Here is a 22,807-nt window from a genome sequence, read left to right as displayed (position 1 = left end):
TGATTTGTTTTTTGATTCTAACACTGGCAGCCGCACTGAGCAGAGGTGGCTTTTAACAGCAGGACACTAAAGCCTGACAAGTTATCAAAGTCCAAAAACACGGCACTTCCGTTTTTTAAAAACCACAACACTGCCGCCTTTATTCGCCCCAAACATGTCCAGATAACGGGAGGAATTTAATCTCATCAACAACATGTCAGCTCGTCTTTGTCCGTATACACATGTATGATGAACGTGAACTGCGTGTGAGGTCCTGTCACCATATGAATCTGCTGCAATGTCAGCAGCTTCGAAACACCAAGATAAAATTTGTGTGGTTAAGCCTTTGACTCAGTGATGTTATCCTGACTGTAAGTGCTGGTACTGGAGTCAGAGAGTGTTTCAGTAATTTCATTTCCAAATCTGTTTCAATAAGATACTAAAGACAAGCATGTGTGCGCCTGCATGCTGCCACTGCCTTTTCCCTGTTGTTGTTTTTTTTTCTTCTTGTGTCCCTGCTTTGTGTAAGTAGAGCAATCCAAGTCTGGTTTGAAACAAGATTTCAAAATTATGCAGTTACACAAACGGTGTGCTATAAAATACGCTCACACACACCTACACACACACACCTACACACACACACACACACACACACACACACACACACACACACACACACACACACACACACACACACACACACACACACACACACACACAGCACTTGCAGCCAATTCACTTAGCTCTGGCCAACTCCCAAGTACGAATGTAGACTTCCAACAGCTCTTCTGTTTCCTTCAGAGTCCCTGATGTTATCAGAGTTTAAACAACGCCATCCTTCTCTGAAACACACACACACACACACACACCACACACACTCACATCTACATTATCTACCACACATCAGAGGTGAAAGAAACATTGAACCAATGGGGAGAAGGGAGCGCTATAGAAAGACAAATGGCTCGTGTTTTCAGTGAAATCTCAGAGGAGGAAAGCACAGCCGGAAATGAAGGCCGACTAAAACAGACAGAAAAGCGATTCTGCATCACTTATGACCGATGTTATCAGAGAAATGTAAGTAAGAGCAGTCAGCCTTAAAACAAGACCCAGCAGGAGCCCGGAAGCACAGACGGGTTTGACTGTGCAGTGTTCCTGATGCCCCTGATATTTACGTTCATATTATGTTAAATATTAGCTAAAGGCGTGAACATACCCAAGATGCATTGCGATCAGATCAGTGTGTACATTGATGTTTCCAGGATTACATTAAAGCACTCCCTGTATCCAGGGGCATAAATTACGATGAGTCACAGACTACTCGTGTCATTTGTGAGTGATGATGATTTAATAAATCTATACTTTATCTCACAGTCTCTCTGGGATTTATTCATTTCTTATAAAAAAAATGTATTGGGAGTTGTAATTAAAAAACGTGGGAAGATGTACTTATTGATTCCGTAAAGGGAGATTTGAATTAGAATTTGATCCTATACAATGATGAGGCCAAAAGGGCAAGACAATGTCTGGACAAAAGGCAAGAGGTGAAAGCAGATTCATTCATCATCACCACTTATAATAAGGCGTCACAGTTTTAACGGCGGGACAGAAGAGTAACATCAAGATGTATTGTTGAACAAGGCTGTTGTTTGGCACACAACATTTACACTGAATCAATTTACACAAATATTCTTCCTTCGATACAGTGGCGCTAAAAGTTAAAAAATATTCTATCCATCCTGGGATTCAATGTTTGCTTATTGATAGTTTGCATGAATCTCTGTTTTGGACACACTTTAGTAAATAAAAAATGTGTTGTGTGCCCTTTGTGTCTCTCAATGTGTTTTATTATCTTCTTGAAACCCTAAACTTCAAATCAAAGCCCGACCCATTTAAAGGCCCCGTCCTTTTAACTGGTGTTGTCGCATGTTTTAATAAATAAGGTCTATTAAAGGTGCATTAGTTTGTTAATCTAAAGTATAATAATGGATGTCTCCCTCTCTCCTCCCACAGTGGGACAGGTCAGTATGGACAAAGTAAGACAAATTAGTGGTCTGAAGATAGATTTGATCTATTTCTTTATAATTCAAACTTGTGAAACAAAGGGTAACTCAGGAGGTATTCACACACATGCACACGCACACGCACACACACCTACACCTACACACACACCTTTACATTTACAGTATACATCTTTCACCTCTCAGCAAGTGAGCTTGGGAAGTGGAAAACATTTTTTTCTGTCAGAAAACCTGCCATTCAGACAGACACATACACAGCATGCGCACACACACCCACCTGTCAGTTTGAATTATCTATATTGTTTTTATAGTGTGTCTCTCTCTCTCTTTTTTTCCTCCCATCTACCCTTTTTTTCCGTCCAACTCCCACAAACCCATTTCTTTCACTTGCCTCCCCCTTAAATCTCACTCCTCCATTCTTCCCCCCCATCATTTCAGTCATCCCTTCCTCTCCCCTTTGATCCTGTACATTACCCTCCCTCCCTCTGATCCTTCCATCCATCTCTCTCTCCCTTTCTCCCTTTCTGCTTTGATCCTATACATCCCCTCTATCAGCCAGGTCTTTAAAGAATTGACCCTGGCATTCCTCAGGTCACTCATGACCGCCTCCCTGCGTCTCTGCGTGTATCTATGCATGTGTGTGCGCGTGTGTTTGTGTGTGCATTCATGAGCACGTGCATACACCTGTACAAGATTAGTTCTGTTCTCCGTGTGTTTGAATGTACATGTATACATGAGCATGTGTGCATGCGAGTGTGTGTTTAAACGCTTTATCATCATGGATTACCGCAGCCTCTGCAGCGCTCACAGCGGACCTTTGAAGCTTTATTAATTTTCCAATATGCGACAAATGAAAGGAAAAATAGAAAGTAGATTTCCTATGTAGACGAGAAAAAAGAGGGATAAGTTAACAAGATGAGGGTTTCTCTGCCAAGCCACGCAGGTAAAAAAAAAATTAAAAAAATCTCTGCGCTTGTGTTTTTGAGTAATAATGTTCCAGCCCTATTTTTCTGAGAGGAAACGTTTTTTCCACCATAATTGATTTGAGAATTGAATTGAACCTATTGCTTTGTTTCTCAATCTGTTTGATCACTGAGTGATGAAATGACATGTCTTCTTCATTCTGTAGCACTTTGTGATTTGTTACATATGGAAGGTGCATCAAAAAAAATTATATTATCATTATGACCATTTTAACAGAGCCAGACAGTCGAGGTCAATGCAGAAAAGTTTTGTTTTTTTTATGTTTTTGATTATTATGACTTTACTCTGGACAGGATGTATTAGGGTTAAATCGAAAAAATAAAATAGACTCAACATGAAATTTAAACCATTGAATTGTTTGCATGTTACATTAAAAACAGATTTAAGAGTTAACCAAACAGGAAATTAAAATCCAAATGCAATACAATTATTTCTTGTAATACTTTATCACACATTATTATTTTTTTCACTTCATTGTGTGTTTAAAGTATCCATGTGTTGTGCTAAAATCTAAGCGTATTCTGTTTCACCATCATGTTTACAGTAAGTTGGTTCATTGTTGTTTTCTTTGAACAAGAACAAAAAAACAAAAACACGTGGAATGTGGTTGTTTTAAAACCATTCAGTTATTTGTATGAAGGGGAAGGATGTATACAGAAATCAAATTTAGATTTTAACATGATGTCATATCATAGTTACGTTCCTGTTGTACAAGGAGATCAAGATTAAAGCAATATGGGTTTTAGCGTCTTTAACGTTTGTCTCTCTGTTAAAATGGTTGAAATAATAAAATCAATAATTAGTAATTGGTAAGCCAATCAGCCATCAGCAGACAGTTTTGTCCTTATTGAGAAAGGACAGTCCTACACTTTGTGGGACATGGGGTAGAGAAAAAGTGGAATGACATGCGGTAAAGGAGCCACATGGGTCAGATATATGTATATATGTGGTGTAATCTCACCGCTGGCCTTCAGCCTCTAATGGCGAGTCTGATCATCTATAAATCGTCAACATGAAATGACAAGAATCTGTTGGTTTAAAATACTTTAACGTGTTTTTGACGTGTTAAATCCTTGCTAAATGGACATCCCAGAGAAACCAAAAATTGTAAAAAGACTGATTGGAAAGAAGTTATAGTTTGACCAAGTATTATTGTTTACAGAAGCCAGAGAATACGATCGTAATTAACACCTTATTCAATGTTCAAAGTTTTGTCAGTATAAATATTGATTACAATTTATAAAGGAGGACGTCAAAAAGTAACTAAGCTACTGTAAGCTTTATAACAACATCTAATTAACATATTGTGACAAAGACACACACACGTAGATAACCCGAAAGAGCGAAGCAGGCAGCCACTCAGTCCATCAGTCTGCTACGAGACAACACCAGGGCCCTGAAAACACAGCGAGCCACAAGGAAAAACAGCCATCAATCTCTACCACTTGTCTGTTGAGTGAAGGAACAATGTTACTCTTCAGGACAGCGGGAGTCAAGAATAACACGACAGAGCTGTTTCATGTCAATATTCAAACCAATACAGCTGCGAGCACTTATTATGGATACACACTGACTGTCCCAGTTTTCACAATGGGTGTTTTGCAAACACGGATAAATAAAATCAAGATGTCGAACAGTTGTGCAAAAATAAATTCACAACTACTGTTAGATTCATTTTGAGAGTGTTCTGCATCGCTCTGACATTAGTCATGTTCATTTCACATAACTTTAGAGCACGCACACTTACAGGCACAAAAAAGAGATTCGGTTTAAGGTTCTGGTTGTGGGCAAAGCACAAATACACACCAGCTTCTGAGGTTACACAGTTTAACCCCTCCACCTCCTCTGGCTCAACGGTCGTCAGCTGTCTGTCAACAGAAGGGTTGGACGCTCCTACCTACATGTCAAAGTGTCCATGAGCAAGTCTATTTACCATTTACAGGATTTCCTACCATGACCTCATCATCCTGTAGCTTTTCTAGTCATATTCATATCTTTAGATAAATGTTAATAAGGAGCTCATGTTGACTAATCTGTTTAATCGTTTGTACTGAGACAGCGAGCTACTGGACTTTTTGTTCAGGCAACTTTTTTTCTGTATTACTGCTGCTGCTGCAACACCCAAATTTCCCCACTGGGGATCAATAAATATCTTATGTTGTCATATCTTATCTTATCTTAAATAAAGCATGAAAAGAGTATTTTTAGAAGCAATAATGTTTTGTTCTACATAATAAATCCTTTAAATCCTTTTATTATTTCAATCAGTGAGCCTTTTTTTCCTTTTATTTATTTATTTTATTTATTTATTTTATTTTAATTTTTTGGGGGGCGGGGGGTATCTCTAAGTAAAGCTGTCATTGAGGATGCTTGTTTTCCCAAGTAATAACATTTTGGATGGTCTTGAATTATAAGAATCAACAATGTGTTTTACGTTTATTCCCTTTTTTCCCAGCTCAATCTGCGGTTGAGGAAGAAGAAGTCCCAAAGCCCTGATGTGAATTGATATATGTCCTTCCTTTACAGAAGTCTGCTCAGTGGAGTTAAAGACAGCAAATGTCCTCCTGCATGGGATGATGGGTGTAATTTTGTCCAGACAACATGTTTTTAAAACTGGACAATGAGAACAGCAGACAGCAGTGCCGGAATTAAATCTCTAACTTTGACTCTGCAACAGTCAGATAAAGAGGGACAGTAGGAATCAAAAAACCCACACGGCGCTATTTACGAGCATATCTGCCTTTTCCTGAAACCACTGGCTCAGAGTCAGAACAAAAGCACTGCTGGCTGGAAAGGCTACATAATCACACACACACTCTACCACACATAGCCAATGTTCATATTAATATGCATGTGAATAGTTTTGTTCACTTTGCATTAATTCCTTGGTTCAAAACAAATCCTTGACCCAAAGAACATTATGCTTAACCTCAACCTTGAACACCATTACCAGTCCAAGCCCTCAAAAACACTTTGCATACAGAATGAGTCTGTGTCACGGAGAAAAAAAAATCAAAAATCAAACCTTGCATCTGATTTATCTGAGCAAGCTTTGTTTGTTTCTTGTGGTGAAAGATTGACCAATAAGGAGACAAAGGGATTGGATGATATAAACAACGTGAGGAAGTGAGAACAACGGTCTGAAGGGCAGGAAAAAAACGATGGATCAAAGAAAAAGGTGAACAGATGAAAGAATGAGGGAAAGTGAGACAGAGGGAAGAGAGAAGTGGTTTACTTCTTGTTTTGCAGATGCCCGCCAAGAGCAAGACCTCAAAACCTCAGCGTTATAAACACCAACAAAATATGCCAAACATCCGAGCATCTTAAATGTGTTGGGAGTTACGTTTTCAGAAAAGTGTCTCTTCTCATTCACTATGATCATACGCACATTTTCGTTTGGAATAAGGAGATTATGACCAAAATAACAACTGACAAAGCTACACAAACAACTCAAGATATACTAAAGATAGATCCCCACTAACTTTAGAGCAGCAGAAGAAGTTCTGTGGGAAGAGAAACAGGACAGAGAGTGGTTTGCATCTGAATTGGACCACAAATGTTGGGGATTCAGCTGCAGTCTTCGAAGGTTTCTTATACACTTTCAACAATTTATAACAGAAGGGCTGCATGAATTAAATGATAAATCATTTAATTGTGAAAAAAGTTAATGAAATGTTCACCATCTAAGTTTAATTTTTGAGGACACTAACTTTTGCTAAATGGCACTTGAACATAGAGTTCGGGCCCTGACAGTTGATCCTGAAATCACTCATTTTTTTGAAGGTCTTGGTCTCGTCTAGGGTGTAAGAGCATTTTTACTCTGTCTTGTCTCAGACTGGGATGACTCTGGATTTTAAATTAAGGCCAGTCATGATCTTTACTGATGTGCGATTTGGCCACGTCATTACTGTCATGAAAAGAAATTTGCCAAATATGAGATATTTCACGATGGAGAAAAAGTTTGCCTCTCAGGTGGCACAAGATAAAACATGTTGCTTCAATTATTTGGTTACATCCTCTGGTAACTAGGAATATCTCTTCCACATGATATCATCATCCCAGCTGAGTGGACATTTAGCGGAAAAAACATATATTATATCTTTTAAAAGTGGCGAGTCTAGCTGCTGGAGTAAGAGTGAGTGAATGAGAGATACAGACAAGGAGATGGACAACAACGCTGCTTACAGACTGTCGTTCAGTAACAGCGTCACCATCATTACGCCTTTGTTCTGAGTGCAACCACATAATACTGGTGTCTCAGTTTATCAATTCAGAGTGCACTAAGGCCTTGCGGAACACCAAGTGGAGAGCAAAACGCACGTCGTTTGTGCAGTCTGTAGCGTCTGTGTTTTCTCTTTTGTCTGTCTCAGTGTCTGCCTGCTCTTGTGTCTTTGCCTAAATTTGAGAGACAGAAAGAATGCATCACAGATGTGGTCATCGCTTTAGTTATTGAAAATCCTGATCAAAGCACCTTTACTTTACGGTAATGCTACACATGGAGACATGTTTTGCTTCTTTGCTACACGCTTCATCGAAATCTTCAAATATACAAACTTCATAGATACAAACACACAAACCGGACAAACTGTGCCAGAGAGATGGACAGACATGGATGTTTATAAAACATCTCTCCACTTATTTAACAGATGCAAAACAAGTCTGAGCATCAGACCATCACATTTGTAGTGTTCATACCGATATCTGTCAGTCATGCAAGAAGCAACTACTATTAATCAAGATTTGTTCCACTAAAAGGATTTTATCTATGAACTACACAATGTTAGAGTTGGCAGCACACTGTGTTTTACATGTTGGATAAAAGCTGCAAATAGACCATGACATATCAAAATACAGCTGATCTGCAGGGTAGCCACAAATACAAACTCTTGGAAGGAATCATTTCTGTTCTTGGTCACGATTTTAAGATAAATAAAAATACTTTAAAAACCTTGGGAATGGTTCTGAGTCACCTCAGTCGCTGAATATTTATCAGCTAAACACGTTAGAAATACCAAAAACCTGGTGACTCCAAGCTGGTCCACGTGCAATGGATAGGATCCGAAGCCATCCACATTCAGTATGAACACAGTTAAGTCATTAACCTTATAATAATAATAATAATAATAATAATAATCACGATGAACTTCACAGCTCTGTATGTTTATTTCATACTCTGCCATTCACTTTTGGTACAAATGAAATCAGACCTCCCTTTGGCTTGCGGTGATACCAAGGCAGTCGACAATGGGACTTCTGCTTCAGCCATTATAAACATAAAAGTAGCACATCGCCAAGCAATAACATGAAGTAAACAACTTTGTTGGTTCAAAAATTCCCCGACCTAAAAGAAATTCCTGTTGATGTTTAAAGTGAGTCCTTTTACTGCCAGTATGTGCGAAAATATCAAGCAGCGCCAAGATATTTGCCTGTCTGAGTCCAAGTCTGGACAAACACCTGTGGAGAACTCAGTCGCACAAAACCCTCAAGTGTCGTATTCACCTGTGAGATTCCACAGAAGCCACGAAAAATGTGAACAGGAGCCAGAAAGACACAAGTGGATTTATGAGGCGTTACGCTAAAAATCAATGGTCCTTTCAACTGTTACACAGATCTAAATAGGTGTAGTTATATTTCATCACCATCAGTGGAAACCACATCTTTTTGACAATGCATTTGTTACAAAACATTATGATGGCAATTAGGGAAGTACGTACATGCAGACTGGAAACTAACAGAAGGTTATGTTTTTGGTAAAACGTTTGAGTGTGTTTGCAGTTAAATATAAAATATATGCAGGAATCCCAAATAACTTGTCTTAGTTGCAAATAAATCTTTTTACAAGTTTCCCAGTGACACTCACTGAGAATGCAGGAACTATTAATCCTCTGTGTTGGAACGTGTGGACAGCTTTAGCCTCATATTGCTTGGCTGAAAACCAGCCAGGTTTGGCTCACTTCTACTACCGGGTGGAGATGTTTGATTTATTCCAGAACATTCACAGCTCTGGCCAGCACAGAGAAAGTACATGAATACCAGTGGTATGCTAATTTTTTTTTAAGAGTTTTTCTCAAACTGTGACAGGTCAATTGAGAACTTAATCTAACAATAGTAAAATATCCTTAATGTATGTGCATTTAACTTGAGTTTAGCTGTTTATTAGTGGTAAACTGAAAGACTCTGATTGCACAAGCTTTCATTTTAAATCAAATCGTTATTGAAATACATATTTAAACCAGTGCTCATAGGTTTCTTATATATTGTCCTAAAAACAACCATTTGCCTCTGAATTTACTGTACACATTAAATCCTATAACTGAGCAATCTTGGTTTTTTCATTGTTGGATTGGAGTGTGGCATTGCAGTAAATTAGGTGTAACATTGAAACAAACAAGCTTTACATACAAACACAATTAATTTGCCCCTGTTACTACAGGTTCAGCTACCAAACAATTTGGCCCCATCATTTACTCTCCATGACATTAACATTATATACCTATATTACCTATACAGACTACAAAAAGCGTGATAACGCTCCTGAGACGCCTCGCCTTCAAAATAAATGTTGGCCCAATGGTGAGAAAAGTGACCTGATCTAACACAATGTGAATTCAAAGACTGGGACATTTGTGGAATCTAAATAAATGTACAAAGACATAATGACAGAGAAGCTTGGTTATTGTGATTGGTTATTGTGATGTTGCATAACTGCGAGGTTTAACACAGTTGTAGCCTTCGCATTTTGGCGGCGTAAGAGGGCTTGCTCAACCTTTAATCAGTACACCTCAAGCAACACATTAATATTTCTTTAATCCAAAGTAAACATCAATACACAAACATCAGGAAAATAAAAGTCTGAAGTATTCCTTTTTGCCTGTAACACTGTGTAGAAATGTTGCCTAACCCTAACCCTACCATATGAATAAAAATTATACTTTCCCATCAAAACCATTACATGCTTACGGCTATACCATCCTAAACACGCCCGATCTTGAAGCTAAGCAGAATAGGTAAGTGCAACTTGGACTATATAAGTAGAACTCCATTTACTATTTTAACTTAGAAATAAAAGTGCATGAGGGGCAACAATATGTGCCCAAACTGACCTTTGTCAAACAAACTACCAATCACTTTTAGTGAAGAAAATATATATAGTGTACCATCTTAAGCAAGTTAGTTATCAAGTGATGGTAGACCACCACCTCCACACAAAGACATAATATACATTCTCACATCAGACTCCTCTCGGAGCCTTTTGAGCCGAGGCATGTCAAAACGATGGAAGCCTAATACAGCATGTGGTGTTTTTTGAGTGTGTCTGATGAAAGGAAAAATGAAATCTTCGGGTGAAGATGTATCAAGACTCTTCTTCAAACCTCAAACAAAAAGGTCGTTCAAACTGATCGACTTTCATTTTTGCAAACACCCCTTAGTCTTCATTATTCTCTAAAGTGTTTTTTCTTATATATATTTGGATACTTCTTACCACTAAAAGAGCACACAGCATTCCTTAATTTCTATCAGTCACATGCTAATTTGATTAGTCATAGTATAGTGACAATGACCCAGGAGTCTCATTGCAAAAATCCTAATTTACACAACAACAGACGGAATGATGGGCGCCAAACAAATTCCAATTAGCATCGTAATGACTCTAATTGCTCTTACGCAAAACTTTAGCTTTAAATATGGGAAGGCCACTGTTAATGAGTGTTAAGTACATTTGTAGATGCTGAGCTTTTCTTACTTAAATGAAGTTGGAGGCACACAGCGAGGCGGCAGAATCACAAATGGTGTTGCCAAGTTTCTCTATACGGGCTGTTTGCACTCTCCAGGTTTTCACAATCACAAGCTGGAACAGCGAATGGAAAAATGCCTGCTCAAACAAAAACGTGGCAGAGATGTATGTTGTTTCAACTATAATTACATTCAGCGTTATTTTTACTTGTTTGATTGAAGTTATTAGCCATTAATCTTTGGTGTGGATCGAGTTAGTGTATTGTGAATTCTGAAGTTCAACTTCAGTGTGATAACGCCCCTGAGATGCCTTTTTATTTGAATCATTACTACAAGTATGTCGCCTTATCAAAATCCATCTATCATAATACATGGGACATTTAACTGAATAAATAAATGAGTCCTGTGGATCCAAAGTATGGGTAAATAAAGGCAATGAGTATCAAGTTAAAGGGCCAACACATTATTTGTGGTGTCAAACGTGAGCACAGGCGTGCAGAGTAGTGACCACGTCTCATTTCTCCATAGGCTGCAGGAGTTTTCATGACCTGGTGTTAAGTCACAGAGACAAGCTATTAAATCCTTTTTTTTGAGCTGCAGAAGCTGTGAGTTACACAACCAGGAGAAGCCTGCGGCAATCACCAGAAGTCAGGGTCTCCTCTGGAGTGTATAACTGTAGACTTTCAAGGATCTAAGCTCTTTCTTGGCATAAAGTTGGCACCATCCAGCTGCATGCGATCCGCTTTCAGTCAAAGGCACTAGGAAAAACAAAACGCTGACAAATGGATGGACTTTCACGCGAATGGAAAATCAAATTCATCCACTCGATCTACCTTGATATCGCAGCAGCGGAGAGGAATTTGCTCAAAGGTCAGACTAAAATTCTTAAAGGACAAGTTTTGAGCGCAACTATTCAACCATTTCAAAAAGTAAAAAAGATATAAAGATGTTACATAAACAAAGAATAACTTATAATTTAAAAAAACAAAGCGCTCAAATATCGGATCAAAATCCTACAAGTAGGCCTGTCAGCGTTAAAGCATTAATTGGGATGCAAGGAAGAACCAATTTAATGCAGGGCCAGGGCTAATGCTATTTTGTCCTTTTAGATGCACTGCAGGTGAGCCACCGCAGCGTCTCCCTGTAGTCATAGTGATGGAAAAGAACAACACCACACCTCCTGCGAATAAGCACATCCAAAACTGGTTTGAAAGGCAAAAATAACAGAATTTAAAACACGTGATTAGAAATGCAATCAATCACAATTAACTTTTAATATTGGGCGATAAATCCCTAATTATAACCACTACCAACACAGCATTTACTATACAGCAATTGAGGTCAGTGATTACTGCTGGGGCTTCTTTTTTAGGAGCTTGTTTTCTTCATGCATTGTTTGAAGACGTTGGTGGTTTTGGAGGCAGAACAAGTTGGGGTTTGTAAACAAGAGAAGCTCAGAATCTTTGTCTATGGTGTCACGTATCCCGACAGATGGGCAGATAATGTCTGAGGAAACATCCGACATCTAATATGGAACTGTTTGGTCAACAGCAAAGAGGAAATCAAGCACCTCAGCGCCACATGAACCCAGGGACTTTAGGGGAGACGTGAGGACACGTTGGATATTCGAGTATAGAACTGTATAAACACAGAAACACAAACATACATACACACGCGCTCATTTATACACAAACATGTTTTTTGAAAGGCTGCACAGAAAAGCTCATGGAGACCTTTATACATGCACAGACAAAACCACTAATAAATAGATTCAAGCAATAACGCAGACAAATACAAACCAGATAAATACAGAGGTTTATGTTGAACTTGTTTCATCAAAGTTTTGTTGCAAATAAGAAACTTTTTAGGGGAAAAAAAATACTAACACTCTTTAAAGGAATTTTTTCGGGAAAGTTGTTTTGCACGCTTGCTCCACCCACCGGTGTGCGTTCACATTAGCAACATTGGTCCGTGCCGAGTACGCTTGCATATGTACAGTCTGATACAGCAGGTGGCAGTAAGCATGTAGTTGGCTTTCGAGTCCGTCAAGAAGCAGAAAGAATAAGAAGGAAACCACAGCAACCACTTGTGGACAGAGTCCATCCTGCTAACTGCTGTGGATGTTTTGTTATTCCTGAGACGCCAACGACCCTCTCCCACATCTAGCGTGCAGCTCAGAGGATGAAACAGGTTTTTGAAGCGATAGGAGCAGTTTTAAATAACATATACAGAACATATAACAGTGCACTTCCCTGATTGAGCAAAGTTGCATTCACAGCTCTCGCGTGATTGTACACATGAAACACGTTTAAGACAGCCTCTTCTAGCTGAGTCTCAATAAATCACGTTTGTGTTCACACTGATCAAATGAACCGGACTTTAAGGTCAAGCGTACTTGGAACAGGGTCCTAATGTGAAACCGCCCATAGTATGTTAAGATTATTAATCATCGTGCACAGTCAGTACAGAAAAAAACATTTCTCCAAGATTAGAGAATAAATGCGGCACTTGGTTGCCAAATGTGAGCAACATATCAGATTGATGTATCAAACAGAAGGACTGCAAATGCAACATATCTCTCTTTAATCTGCGTGCATGTGTTCTGTTTGAAATATTAAATTACGTGTTTCCTGTTAATATCTCATATGAGGACATTTACTTGGAATAATGTCACCATTGGTTCAGGTTTCATCATTTCTCTAAATAAAGATAAAACATTCTTTAATCAAAGACATCATCTGGCAGAGTTTGAAAGTCTCTCTTGGAATACCTTGATGAGCTTAATAAATTAAGGGGCAGGTTAAGATGCATTACTGCCGTCATTAGTCTGGCTGTATCGAGCTATTTGTATACATTTCAGAACTTCAAGCCAGTCGGCTCGGAGGATCAGTGATTTAAGACCGGAGAGTATATGGGCTTTTTTTCAGTCTGACAAATGAGATTTAATCAGATTTGCTGCCTTTGTATTAGTGTGTTCCACTGTCATCATGCCAGCATGTGCTCTCTTTTTTTCCTTAGACACACAAACACATACATACCCCGGGTAGAAGCTGTGGCTGGAACTACTTCACCCTTCCGAGGGGATTTTGGAGAAAGCATGTATGTGCTGTTACTCTTAGAATTAGATAAGGAGTCTGTTATTATGATGTGTTTTTATAAATCTGACATTGTCTTTGGAGACTCAATGAAGGGTTTTAGTTTGATCATAGCTAATACCCTTTTTAAATCCGTCTAATGGGAAGATTATATCTAGTTTTTGCACAGTTAAAAAACATTTTTATAAAAATATTAAAGATTTTTGGTTGTCTTGAGGTGGGGAAGTGGGGTGCTACCCAGCTGGATGCGGTGAGCATGGGAAGCCCAAGCCGAAGAACAGTCCATGTTTCATACGGGAGCAAGAGTCGGAACATTTTGCAACTTTTTTATATATTCACTGAAGAATCAGACATGAGCAAAAATGAGCCAAATCAGGACACCAAGAATCAAAACCAGCATCAAAAGATAGGTTTGCCGAGGACTCCCTCCCTCTCATACGGCTATTATCATCAATATTCTCGTTTTGCCGACTAATCTCATTACTGCCCGGTCTCAAACAGATTTTCCTCTGAGGGCAAACTCAGAGACAGCTTTTCCATGACGCTGCCCATGCCAAGCTGAAAAATAAGGACGGTCATTGTACTGTCCAGGATGTGGACCTTCACTTCTCATAATATCAACAAATCAAACACACTTAGTGGTTATAACCATCGGGACAACATTGTGGGTGTGGGAGCTTTGAGATGCTCACACTTTGTGACAGCATCTATCCCTGCCACTAAAATTTGGTGCGGAGTGAGCCATCTGTTGTCATATGCCCTCTCAGAACTGTTTCATAATGCAAGACATTTTCCCTTCTTCTGGTTCAAGGACAAACTGTATGTTTGCTTTATTTTAAGACAACCTTGAGAAAAGGATCTTAACAAAAAGGATCTGTTTCACCCATTTAAACATGTTGTAAGGTATAAAGATGTGAATTGATGTATTATTAAGGAAATATGAGGTGTAAAAGTTGCATGTGGGAGTGATATACTTGTTACAGCCCAAATAAAAGGAGCATTTTTCTCAAATTGAGTCTGGATCATGCTATGTTCCAAAGCATTTTTGTCTGGTTCTGGTAGGTAATAGCTGTCCATATCTTGTGTTTCTCCAGGGAAAAGATAGATGGGAGAGGGAATATATGAAAATTAAAAAAAACAAAAAAAAACCAGAAGCAAACTGCCCTGATGGAATAGAAAGCGTCTGTATTTCTTTCAGGTTATAAAAGTGTCTTTTGTTTGGATTTCATCTGACCTTGCCGAGTGGAACGCAGCAGATCCTGAGCCCTGTAACCCCGTCAGTTCAAGTGAAAACGAAAACACCACATCTGAAGGCACAAGGTTGTCAAACAGAGGTAACGTCATGATACCTTTAATGGAGTCGGAGTCACGCCTTCCTTCCTTAATGGCTCCTCTACTGATCTCAGTCTGCATCTCCGCTCTCCTTGTCCCACTCCCTCCTTGCCATGAATGAACCAAAAAATGGGCTTCAAACATTCTGTCCCCGTTCTCATAGACGTTCACTGAGACTTGCATTCATCACATCTCCACGCACCATTACTCCCAGTGATGGCAGGAAAGAAACAACACTTTCATAAGCAGGTCTGCTCCACTGAGGTGTGGAATGTCCCGCGGGTTTCCAACAACAGTGACAGTGAAAGCCGGCCTTCATGCGGCCATTGTTGTCCTCAACAAGCTCACTTAGTGTAATGGGCAAGGCTGAGCTCGCTCTTCAAAAGATGAGGGGCACTGCGCTAGAATAAGAGCAGTCATGCTTAGACAGATTAGAGATCTGAGTAAAGAAAGAATTATTCATTGTGCTTTGAAAATAATGAGCTCAATGGGCTTCATTTAAAGTGGCAGGCAAACTCAAATATGGGACCATCGTTTGTAAGAAGACATTTGAAAGAGCCGTCTTATTTTAAGTTGAGTTATTTAACAAATATTAAGCATTTAATCACAGCTGTGGGAAACTGATGTTTTATTAAACTATAAATAAGTATCCTCAATTTCTCTTTACGGGTTAAGTGCAGGCTGTAAACTTTTCTTTAAAAGTGCACTTTGGAGTTTTAGGGTACTGCAAAAGTACAGATGAGACAGAGCAACATCAGGAGAATACTTATGGCTTGGTTGGACATACCTGGGGCCACTAAGTAGAGGAAATGAGTAAATGAGAGGGAAGGAGGTACACATCAGGAGTTCTAGGGAAGGGGCAGAGAAGGTTTAAGACATAATATTGATTTACATTTTTGAAAAACCTGGTTTTATTTAATAGGATTGATTTAATTGATTTATCACCCAGTCTTACCTGCCATTACATCGTTGTGCATCGTACATCTTTCATATTGATTCTGTATTGGTGTAATTTTGTTTCCGGGTCTGAGATCTCTCATTGCGTTATAGCATTGCAAAAGCAAGCGGAAGCTCCGCATACACCACACACTCAGACATGCACACACACGTTGCTGTTCTTCCATCTGGCTCAGAACTTAGCGACATTTATATTGAGAAGTCTCAAGAGGGCTCATGGGTTGTTTTTGTTAGTATCAATTATCAAAGTGTGGGGGGAAAAAACATATCAGTTCTTAAAATTAAGGAGAAAACAGCCCTATCATCAGTCATATACTGAAACTCAGACAGGAGAAAAACAAAAATCAAGCAGAACAACCACTGCAAAGGTCAGCGCTGCAGTTGATTCAGTTGCGCGAGTTTTCTCGAAACACAAAATAAAGATGGAGATGGTTTGATCACTACAGATTGCACGCGGCCTCCAAAAGAAGTCAAAGTGAAGTTGGCTCAAACGTACGAATTAAGACGTTTGACTTGCATCGCAATGGCTTTGTTTTACCCTTCATGCTGATCAACTTTGCCTTTTAATTTCTGTGTAACAAAGCATCTCGGTGTTTGTGTCTACATCTACTTTGGTCAGAAATCTGGTGAAAATGTGCCTCGACAATTCAAAACAAGCAGGCAGGTACAATATTACTCCTTCAATAAAAGGCATTGGGAAATGTGTATAACTTCAATAAAAGCAATGTTTTAGCTTCTATTTCTATTTCCCTTTCCTACATGTCTAGTTTTATGCCAGATGTAAATAGCCAGTAAAAACATTACAAAGACTATTAAGGACTATAAATAAATATGGTTGTCTAACTGTAGCCTGATTAAACAGAACTCTCAGTCATCAATGGCAGGCTGAGGCGGCGGTATTGTTTCACCAAGAGTTTATCTCACTCATCACGCTCTATCTCGACGTCTTACAGTTGAGTTGAGCTAAAAGGCTTTAAATGGAATTGCCCTTTTCAACTACGCTGCTAAACTGTGAAGGAAATGTTTACAGAAATATCAAACGGGCTGCCACAAGCCAGCAGGGTGAAGGCGTCCATCGAGCTGCTGTTGATTAGAATGAAACTGAGTGTGGAAATTACAGAGTGCCAAGCTGTGTGCAGTGTCAGGGTAGGGGTGGTTTCTAGGACACTAGGAGCCATTGTTGAGTTTTATGGAGGTTTTGTGGACCTAATTCAATGAAAGCTGTGATGATGGGAGGTTTTCTTTCTTTATAGCCCTGTTGACAAATGCAGCTTCAGCCACCCACTGTCTTTCAAAACAAGAAGTAGCCATATATAAACAGCACAGTCATTCAATAAGCCGATTTCTGCCAAAAACAATTGTATGATGTTTCGAAATTGATATGGTATGGTGTGATTTGTACTTCTACAGTAGATTAAGTGGCCATCCAATGCCTTTGGTGGCTATGTGAATAAACTTAGAGGTACCTTATATAAAAAAAATTTTCAAACTGTTGAACAACAACCAAAATTGGTTCCTTGTTTCCTATACTTTGAGTTTCTTATGCTTTACTGTTGATACCAACGGCAACATTTAGAAGATAAAACTAGAAATATCACCACTACAAACCTTCTGCTGGCTCAGTGTTCATAATCCGCAGCGACAAAACGAACATCAGCGGGTGTAATCCTAACTCTGGCAGACGTCACATAACAAACTTTATTTGCAAAAAAAAAAGAAAATGCAGTGTTCATTCATGCAATGCACGTACATTAGTAGTCGTACTTGTCTCCACGCTGTCTGCATGTCGGTTTTAAAAGGAGGTGTGGTCAGGCGCAGTGTTGTTCTTTCTGGTTGTTAAGAATTTAAGAATCAGAGGTGTAAGTCCAATATTTAAAACGCTTTTGTGGCATGGTGACAACAGCCTTGTCTTATTTAAAACCACACATTACATTTTTTAGGTTTGATCTGCCAACGATAAGATGAACGAGGATGTGAGAAACAATAACTTCATGAGTGAAAAGCTGAAGTCAATCACCTCACCTCTGCCATTTGTGTATCTCTCAGCTCTTAATCACACTCTCTGTATATCAACATGTCAATGTTGTAATGGTAAAACGGTTCCTTTTAAACTTCCCCCTTTCTTCTTCTATGGCTTAAGAGAATGCTAATAAAAGTGCTGCTGGGTGCCTTCTGAGACCTAAAGTCTGAGGGGCCGGGTAGGCCTGCTTTAAAATAACAACACTTTGAGCTTCTGGGTGTTAAGGTAAATGGTCAAGTGTAATCCCCTTAGCTCCTGACCAGCATTAGCAGAAAATTCCTCAATAATAGGCAACATGATTTCATAGTGACTGCTGCCTTTGAGAGATGTTTGTAATGCTAAAAGGTCACTGAAGGGCACAGACGGACAGACGGGTAGGCAGACAGGGGGACTTAAGTGTGCAGGTTTGAGGAACAAGGTCCCTTTTTTTTTCTGGCGATTTCAGATTTGAGTCATTAGGATCCATTTTTCTTTAATAACAAAGAGCACGGTGGAGCACGGCTGAATGTTTGCACAGCTGATTATTAACAGCACACCTTCCTCGACTTGGAAAAGCCCTGGGAATAGAGGAAATACGATAAAACTAAAGGCCTCTGTTGAGGGATAACAACACCAGCTACATCACGTGCGATCCCTCAGTTATAAGCCAAAAAGTGGATGCACGCTTTCGACAGAACACGTATCATTTTCAATCCACTGTTCTGTCCAAATAAAGACAAAAGCCCCCAAATAAATCTTTAAAAAAAATAAAAGAGAAATAGGAGAAAACGTTGCGACATGCCAGCTCTTCATTTTATTCCCAGCACAGCCATGATACACAATATTTTGTTCACCTTTAAAAGGGGCTTCTCAAAGATCGCAAAAATCTCTGCTCACACCATTTAAAAGTTGGCTGCTATCCGACTAACCTTCACCAAGTTCATTCAGTACACTTTCAAACTTACTTGGGAGAAGTTGAGCCCGTTGAGCGGATGACACTGTTCCTCCACCTTCTCGACAGCCCCCGTCCTCTTCCTCATCCTTTCCGCTTCCTGGGCCAGGTACAAGTCGAGCACCGGCACCCCTCGTGTCTTTATATCAGCCTCCGTTAGCGAATTCACCATCAGCATCACCCACACGGGCCGTTTCCTTTCCCAGTTTCCAGCGATGGCATTGAAGAGGTAGTCCGCGTAGAGTCCTTTTCCTCTCTGATCCGGGGTCATCCACGAGGGCATCATAAGCTTGACATACTCCAGGTGTCTTTTCAGTCTCCGATAGATATCCCTGGGCAAGACGTCCTGCAGGTTCTCGCCCTGAGGAAGCAGCTGGCAGCTGGTCAGGGCTGAGATAGTGTAAGGGTCTGTCAGGTCCAGTTCAAAGTAGACGATGTTGCTCTCCTGGAAGGCCTGCTTGGAGTTTTCAGGGATGAAGTCCCAAACACGCGTGTAGGGAACATGGATGGTACCGTAGAAATAGGAGGGAGGGTCCCGTTTGATAGTCCATAGGAAGGAGTTAAGGTCTGTTTGCTGAAGAGAAGATAAAAGAAGATTAACATTAGAATATTTAAAGTATATATTGATCTGTTTTTTTAAAAGTAGAAAACAGCTTTTTAAATGGTTGTTTTTGTAATTAACACTTATAAGATCAAATTTCAGAAGACTTTTGTTGATGTAAAACTCCTCACATTGCAGCATCAGTGTAAAGTAAATATTGATGATTATAACAATGTTAAAAGTTCTGATGTAACATTTCAGAAAAAAGTATCAGCCAGTCAGATGAAAAACACATACCAGAGAAGACATAATCAAAATACAGCCAGACAAAAAAAGCTGGGGTTTTTCATATGAAATTAACATAATGCCGTTCTTAACTATTTCATTATAAACACTGAGCATGTCTGGCACCAAGCAGCAAATCCACCACATTGTCTACGAGCGGCTGTTTTATTAGACCGACTTCCTAACAGACTGATAATGACTTATTAACAGGCCACTTAGAACCCAAGTGCCAAACCAACAATACACATGTCAGTGATTGTCAGACAGCGTGCTGAATGTTTTTGCATCCTGTGTCTTGTGGATCAGGCCAACAGTTCTTTGTCCGAGTGTAAAGAACATATCTGAAACGTTTAATGAGTCACTGAACGGTTGTCAACAAATAGGGGTTGCTGTTTTGGTTCTATTGGGTTTGTTTGATTGTTACCTTGTATGTCAAAGCCCTTTGTAAACCTGTGTTTTTTAAAGGTGCTTTATAAATCAAGCTATTCTTAATATTACTCCTTCTAAGTTATAAAATGCAGTGAGTATAACGTGAAATTATGGGGGGGTGTTTTGTTGCAAAAGGACAACTGTATGAACATCAATATCAACCTACCTGTTACACAAATACAATGCTCAAAAAAAGGTGTTTAAGTACTTTGAATTTGTTAATGTTTGTACTTTATTAGTAAAAGACAAAATATCCTTCAAAACTTCAATATCATATCAACTTTTAATTGACTTTTTTTTATTTTATTTTACATTTAATAGATTTTAGAGTTAACTGTTGCCTTCATAATAACTATTCCAAAACTATTTTAAGAAAGTTCAGACTATTAAATGCCAAAAAAGGCATGATGGAGAAAAGTTTGTAAAGAAGCATGAAAGAGGAAAAAATAAGGCATTGTTGAGGTATCTGTTGACATTTGGTACAAAATAAACAGTCAGGTTAAGAATTAGCTATTGCTACAAGTAAAGCAGAGTACGGACTTCATTATTTTGACTTTCTCTTGACTTACTTTCATGTTAAGCTCGCAGTTGCCGGAGTCCTTTAACCTCCACTGGTCTGCTCGGACCAGGAGGAACACACAAGAGTGAATGAAAGCGCCTAAAGTGCCCCGCATCGTAGCTCCCTCTCTCCAAATGCGTGCGTGGTGGCTTTTTGCTTTGTTTCCAACGTGTTGTAGCTCCTATTACCGTGAAAGCATGAGTGAAGTTCAGTTACATCCACAGCTCCGGATACATGCGGTCGCGTGAAACGAGCTGACAAGTATCCGACGAACCGCCGGACAGAGTCATGCTGGCTCGAGCCTGGACATGGACGCACTGCTGCTGTTTCACGTGTGTTTGGGAGAGAGAGGGGTGGTCATTAGAGTTTACACAGGGTCACATCACCCCGCTTTCCTCACATTTCCTCCACTTGCATTGCCTCCCCCCAAAAAAAAGTTTGCGTGAGTTTCTACAAAAGTTTAAGGGGTTTGTGGCCAAAAAAAAAAGAATCCGCGCAGCGCAAACGCACCTGAAGTCAAAATTCTTGATGAGACTACTTGTCGTTTGGTTGCTGAATATTAATGTGTGAGAATGGGTAAATTGCACCGAAAATGTGCTGTTCACAGCCCCGCAACGAAAGGCTCTCTCTCTCTCTGTGCATACACCGCTCAGCCTGCCTGCCGAGTGCGCTTCAGCAACTCTCTCTCTCCGGCGTGTGTGCGAGCATCTCCGTCCGGCAACTACCTACCCCCTGGGTCGTCTGCATACCCCACCCTCCCGGGCCGACCCCACCTCCCCCTCTCTCCCCCACCTACAATCACACACAGACACACACACACACACACACACACACACAGCAGTAATCTGACTAAACATCCCCCCGCCTGCAACATGTAATGTCTCCATTCACATCAGCAATGTCAATAAACAAGGTGTGTAGCCTACAGACCTCTTAGGCCGCTTTATTGGTAATCTAGGTGCCAGGAGAGATCCCGTGAGTAGATTACGCCTTGGTCAGATAATGGCTCACAAACTGGCTGCATTAGCACAAGAAAACCCGCAATAACACCAATTTGCTCTGAGTAATATCCGAGCACAGACATGGATACCATAGACCTGCAACATAAAACTCTCATTAGATAAGGTCGCTGTTTGCTTTTAGTGCCACAGGCCGTTTATTATAACAAAATAAACAATGAGCTTTTGAGGATTAAGCATACGGTATTTTTACAGCAACCTCTAACACATAAAGAAAACAAATTTCTAACTGTTTAGTAGCCTAAGCTATGATTCTGCTTGCATCACATTCTATGGGCCTATGTATATATATATATATATATATATATATATATATATATATATATATATATATATATATATATATATATATATTTTTTTTTTTTTTTTTTTTTTTTTTTTTTAAATTATTATTATTATTATTTTTTTTTTAACTAATTACAACTCAATTTACCACAAAGCACACTGGCAACGAAACACAGGACAAACCACTCAAGTCTGCAGTGCCCTTGCAGAGGACATAAATGTTAGATCCATTTCAAGTAAAGACAAATAGACAATATGCCTATCCATAAATGGCATTCACACAATGAAAGTGGTCTCGTAGCATCACTACACTGTCTTTTTTTCCGTAAAGTTTTACATTTTGTGACAAAGTCTATGCCAATAACGAGACACTTTTGCAAGACACTACATTTACGAGTACAAAACAGCTACACAAACGTATAAAAGTAGATCATTTGAAACTTTAAAACCCCAAAGACCAATATCATAAATAATTTTAAGCAAATCTTTAACTCATTCCCTTGTCAAAAAAAAAAAAAAAGAAGAATCTGAGGTAAGATATTGAATGAATGGATAGAAATCACGCTGTAGACCAATCTATGCGTTCCTATTCTATACTGTGAATCCTGCCGTCAAAGTGCTGGTTCACACGGGGGC

The 22,807-nt window shown here is 39.4% G+C and overlaps 1 protein-coding gene across 1 annotated transcript in view; it reads right to left on the bottom strand.

Annotated features, from left to right (window-relative positions):
• trabd2a (TraB domain containing 2A) overlaps window positions 1–21,597 on the bottom strand; it is a 57,723-nt gene extending 36,126 nt beyond the window's left edge. Inside the window, exons 1-2 of the mRNA XM_079365162.1 lie at window positions 20,878–21,597; window positions 19,067–19,627 (exon numbers count right to left, since the gene is read on the bottom strand). Coding sequence (XP_079221288.1) covers window positions 19,067–19,627; window positions 20,878–20,982 — 666 coding nt within the window. The 5' untranslated portion in view covers window positions 20,983–21,597. The remainder of the gene's footprint in view (window positions 1–19,066; window positions 19,628–20,877) is intronic.
• Between the last annotated feature and the right edge of the window lie 1,210 nt (window positions 21,598–22,807).

Source organism: Symphodus melops (genome assembly GCF_947650265.1).
Source record: "Symphodus melops genome assembly, chromosome: 16".
Taxonomy (NCBI): Eukaryota; Metazoa; Chordata; class Actinopteri; order Labriformes; family Labridae; genus Symphodus; species Symphodus melops.
Note: the sequence above shows the minus strand (reverse complement) of the source record. Positions and strands in the feature narration are given on the sequence as shown.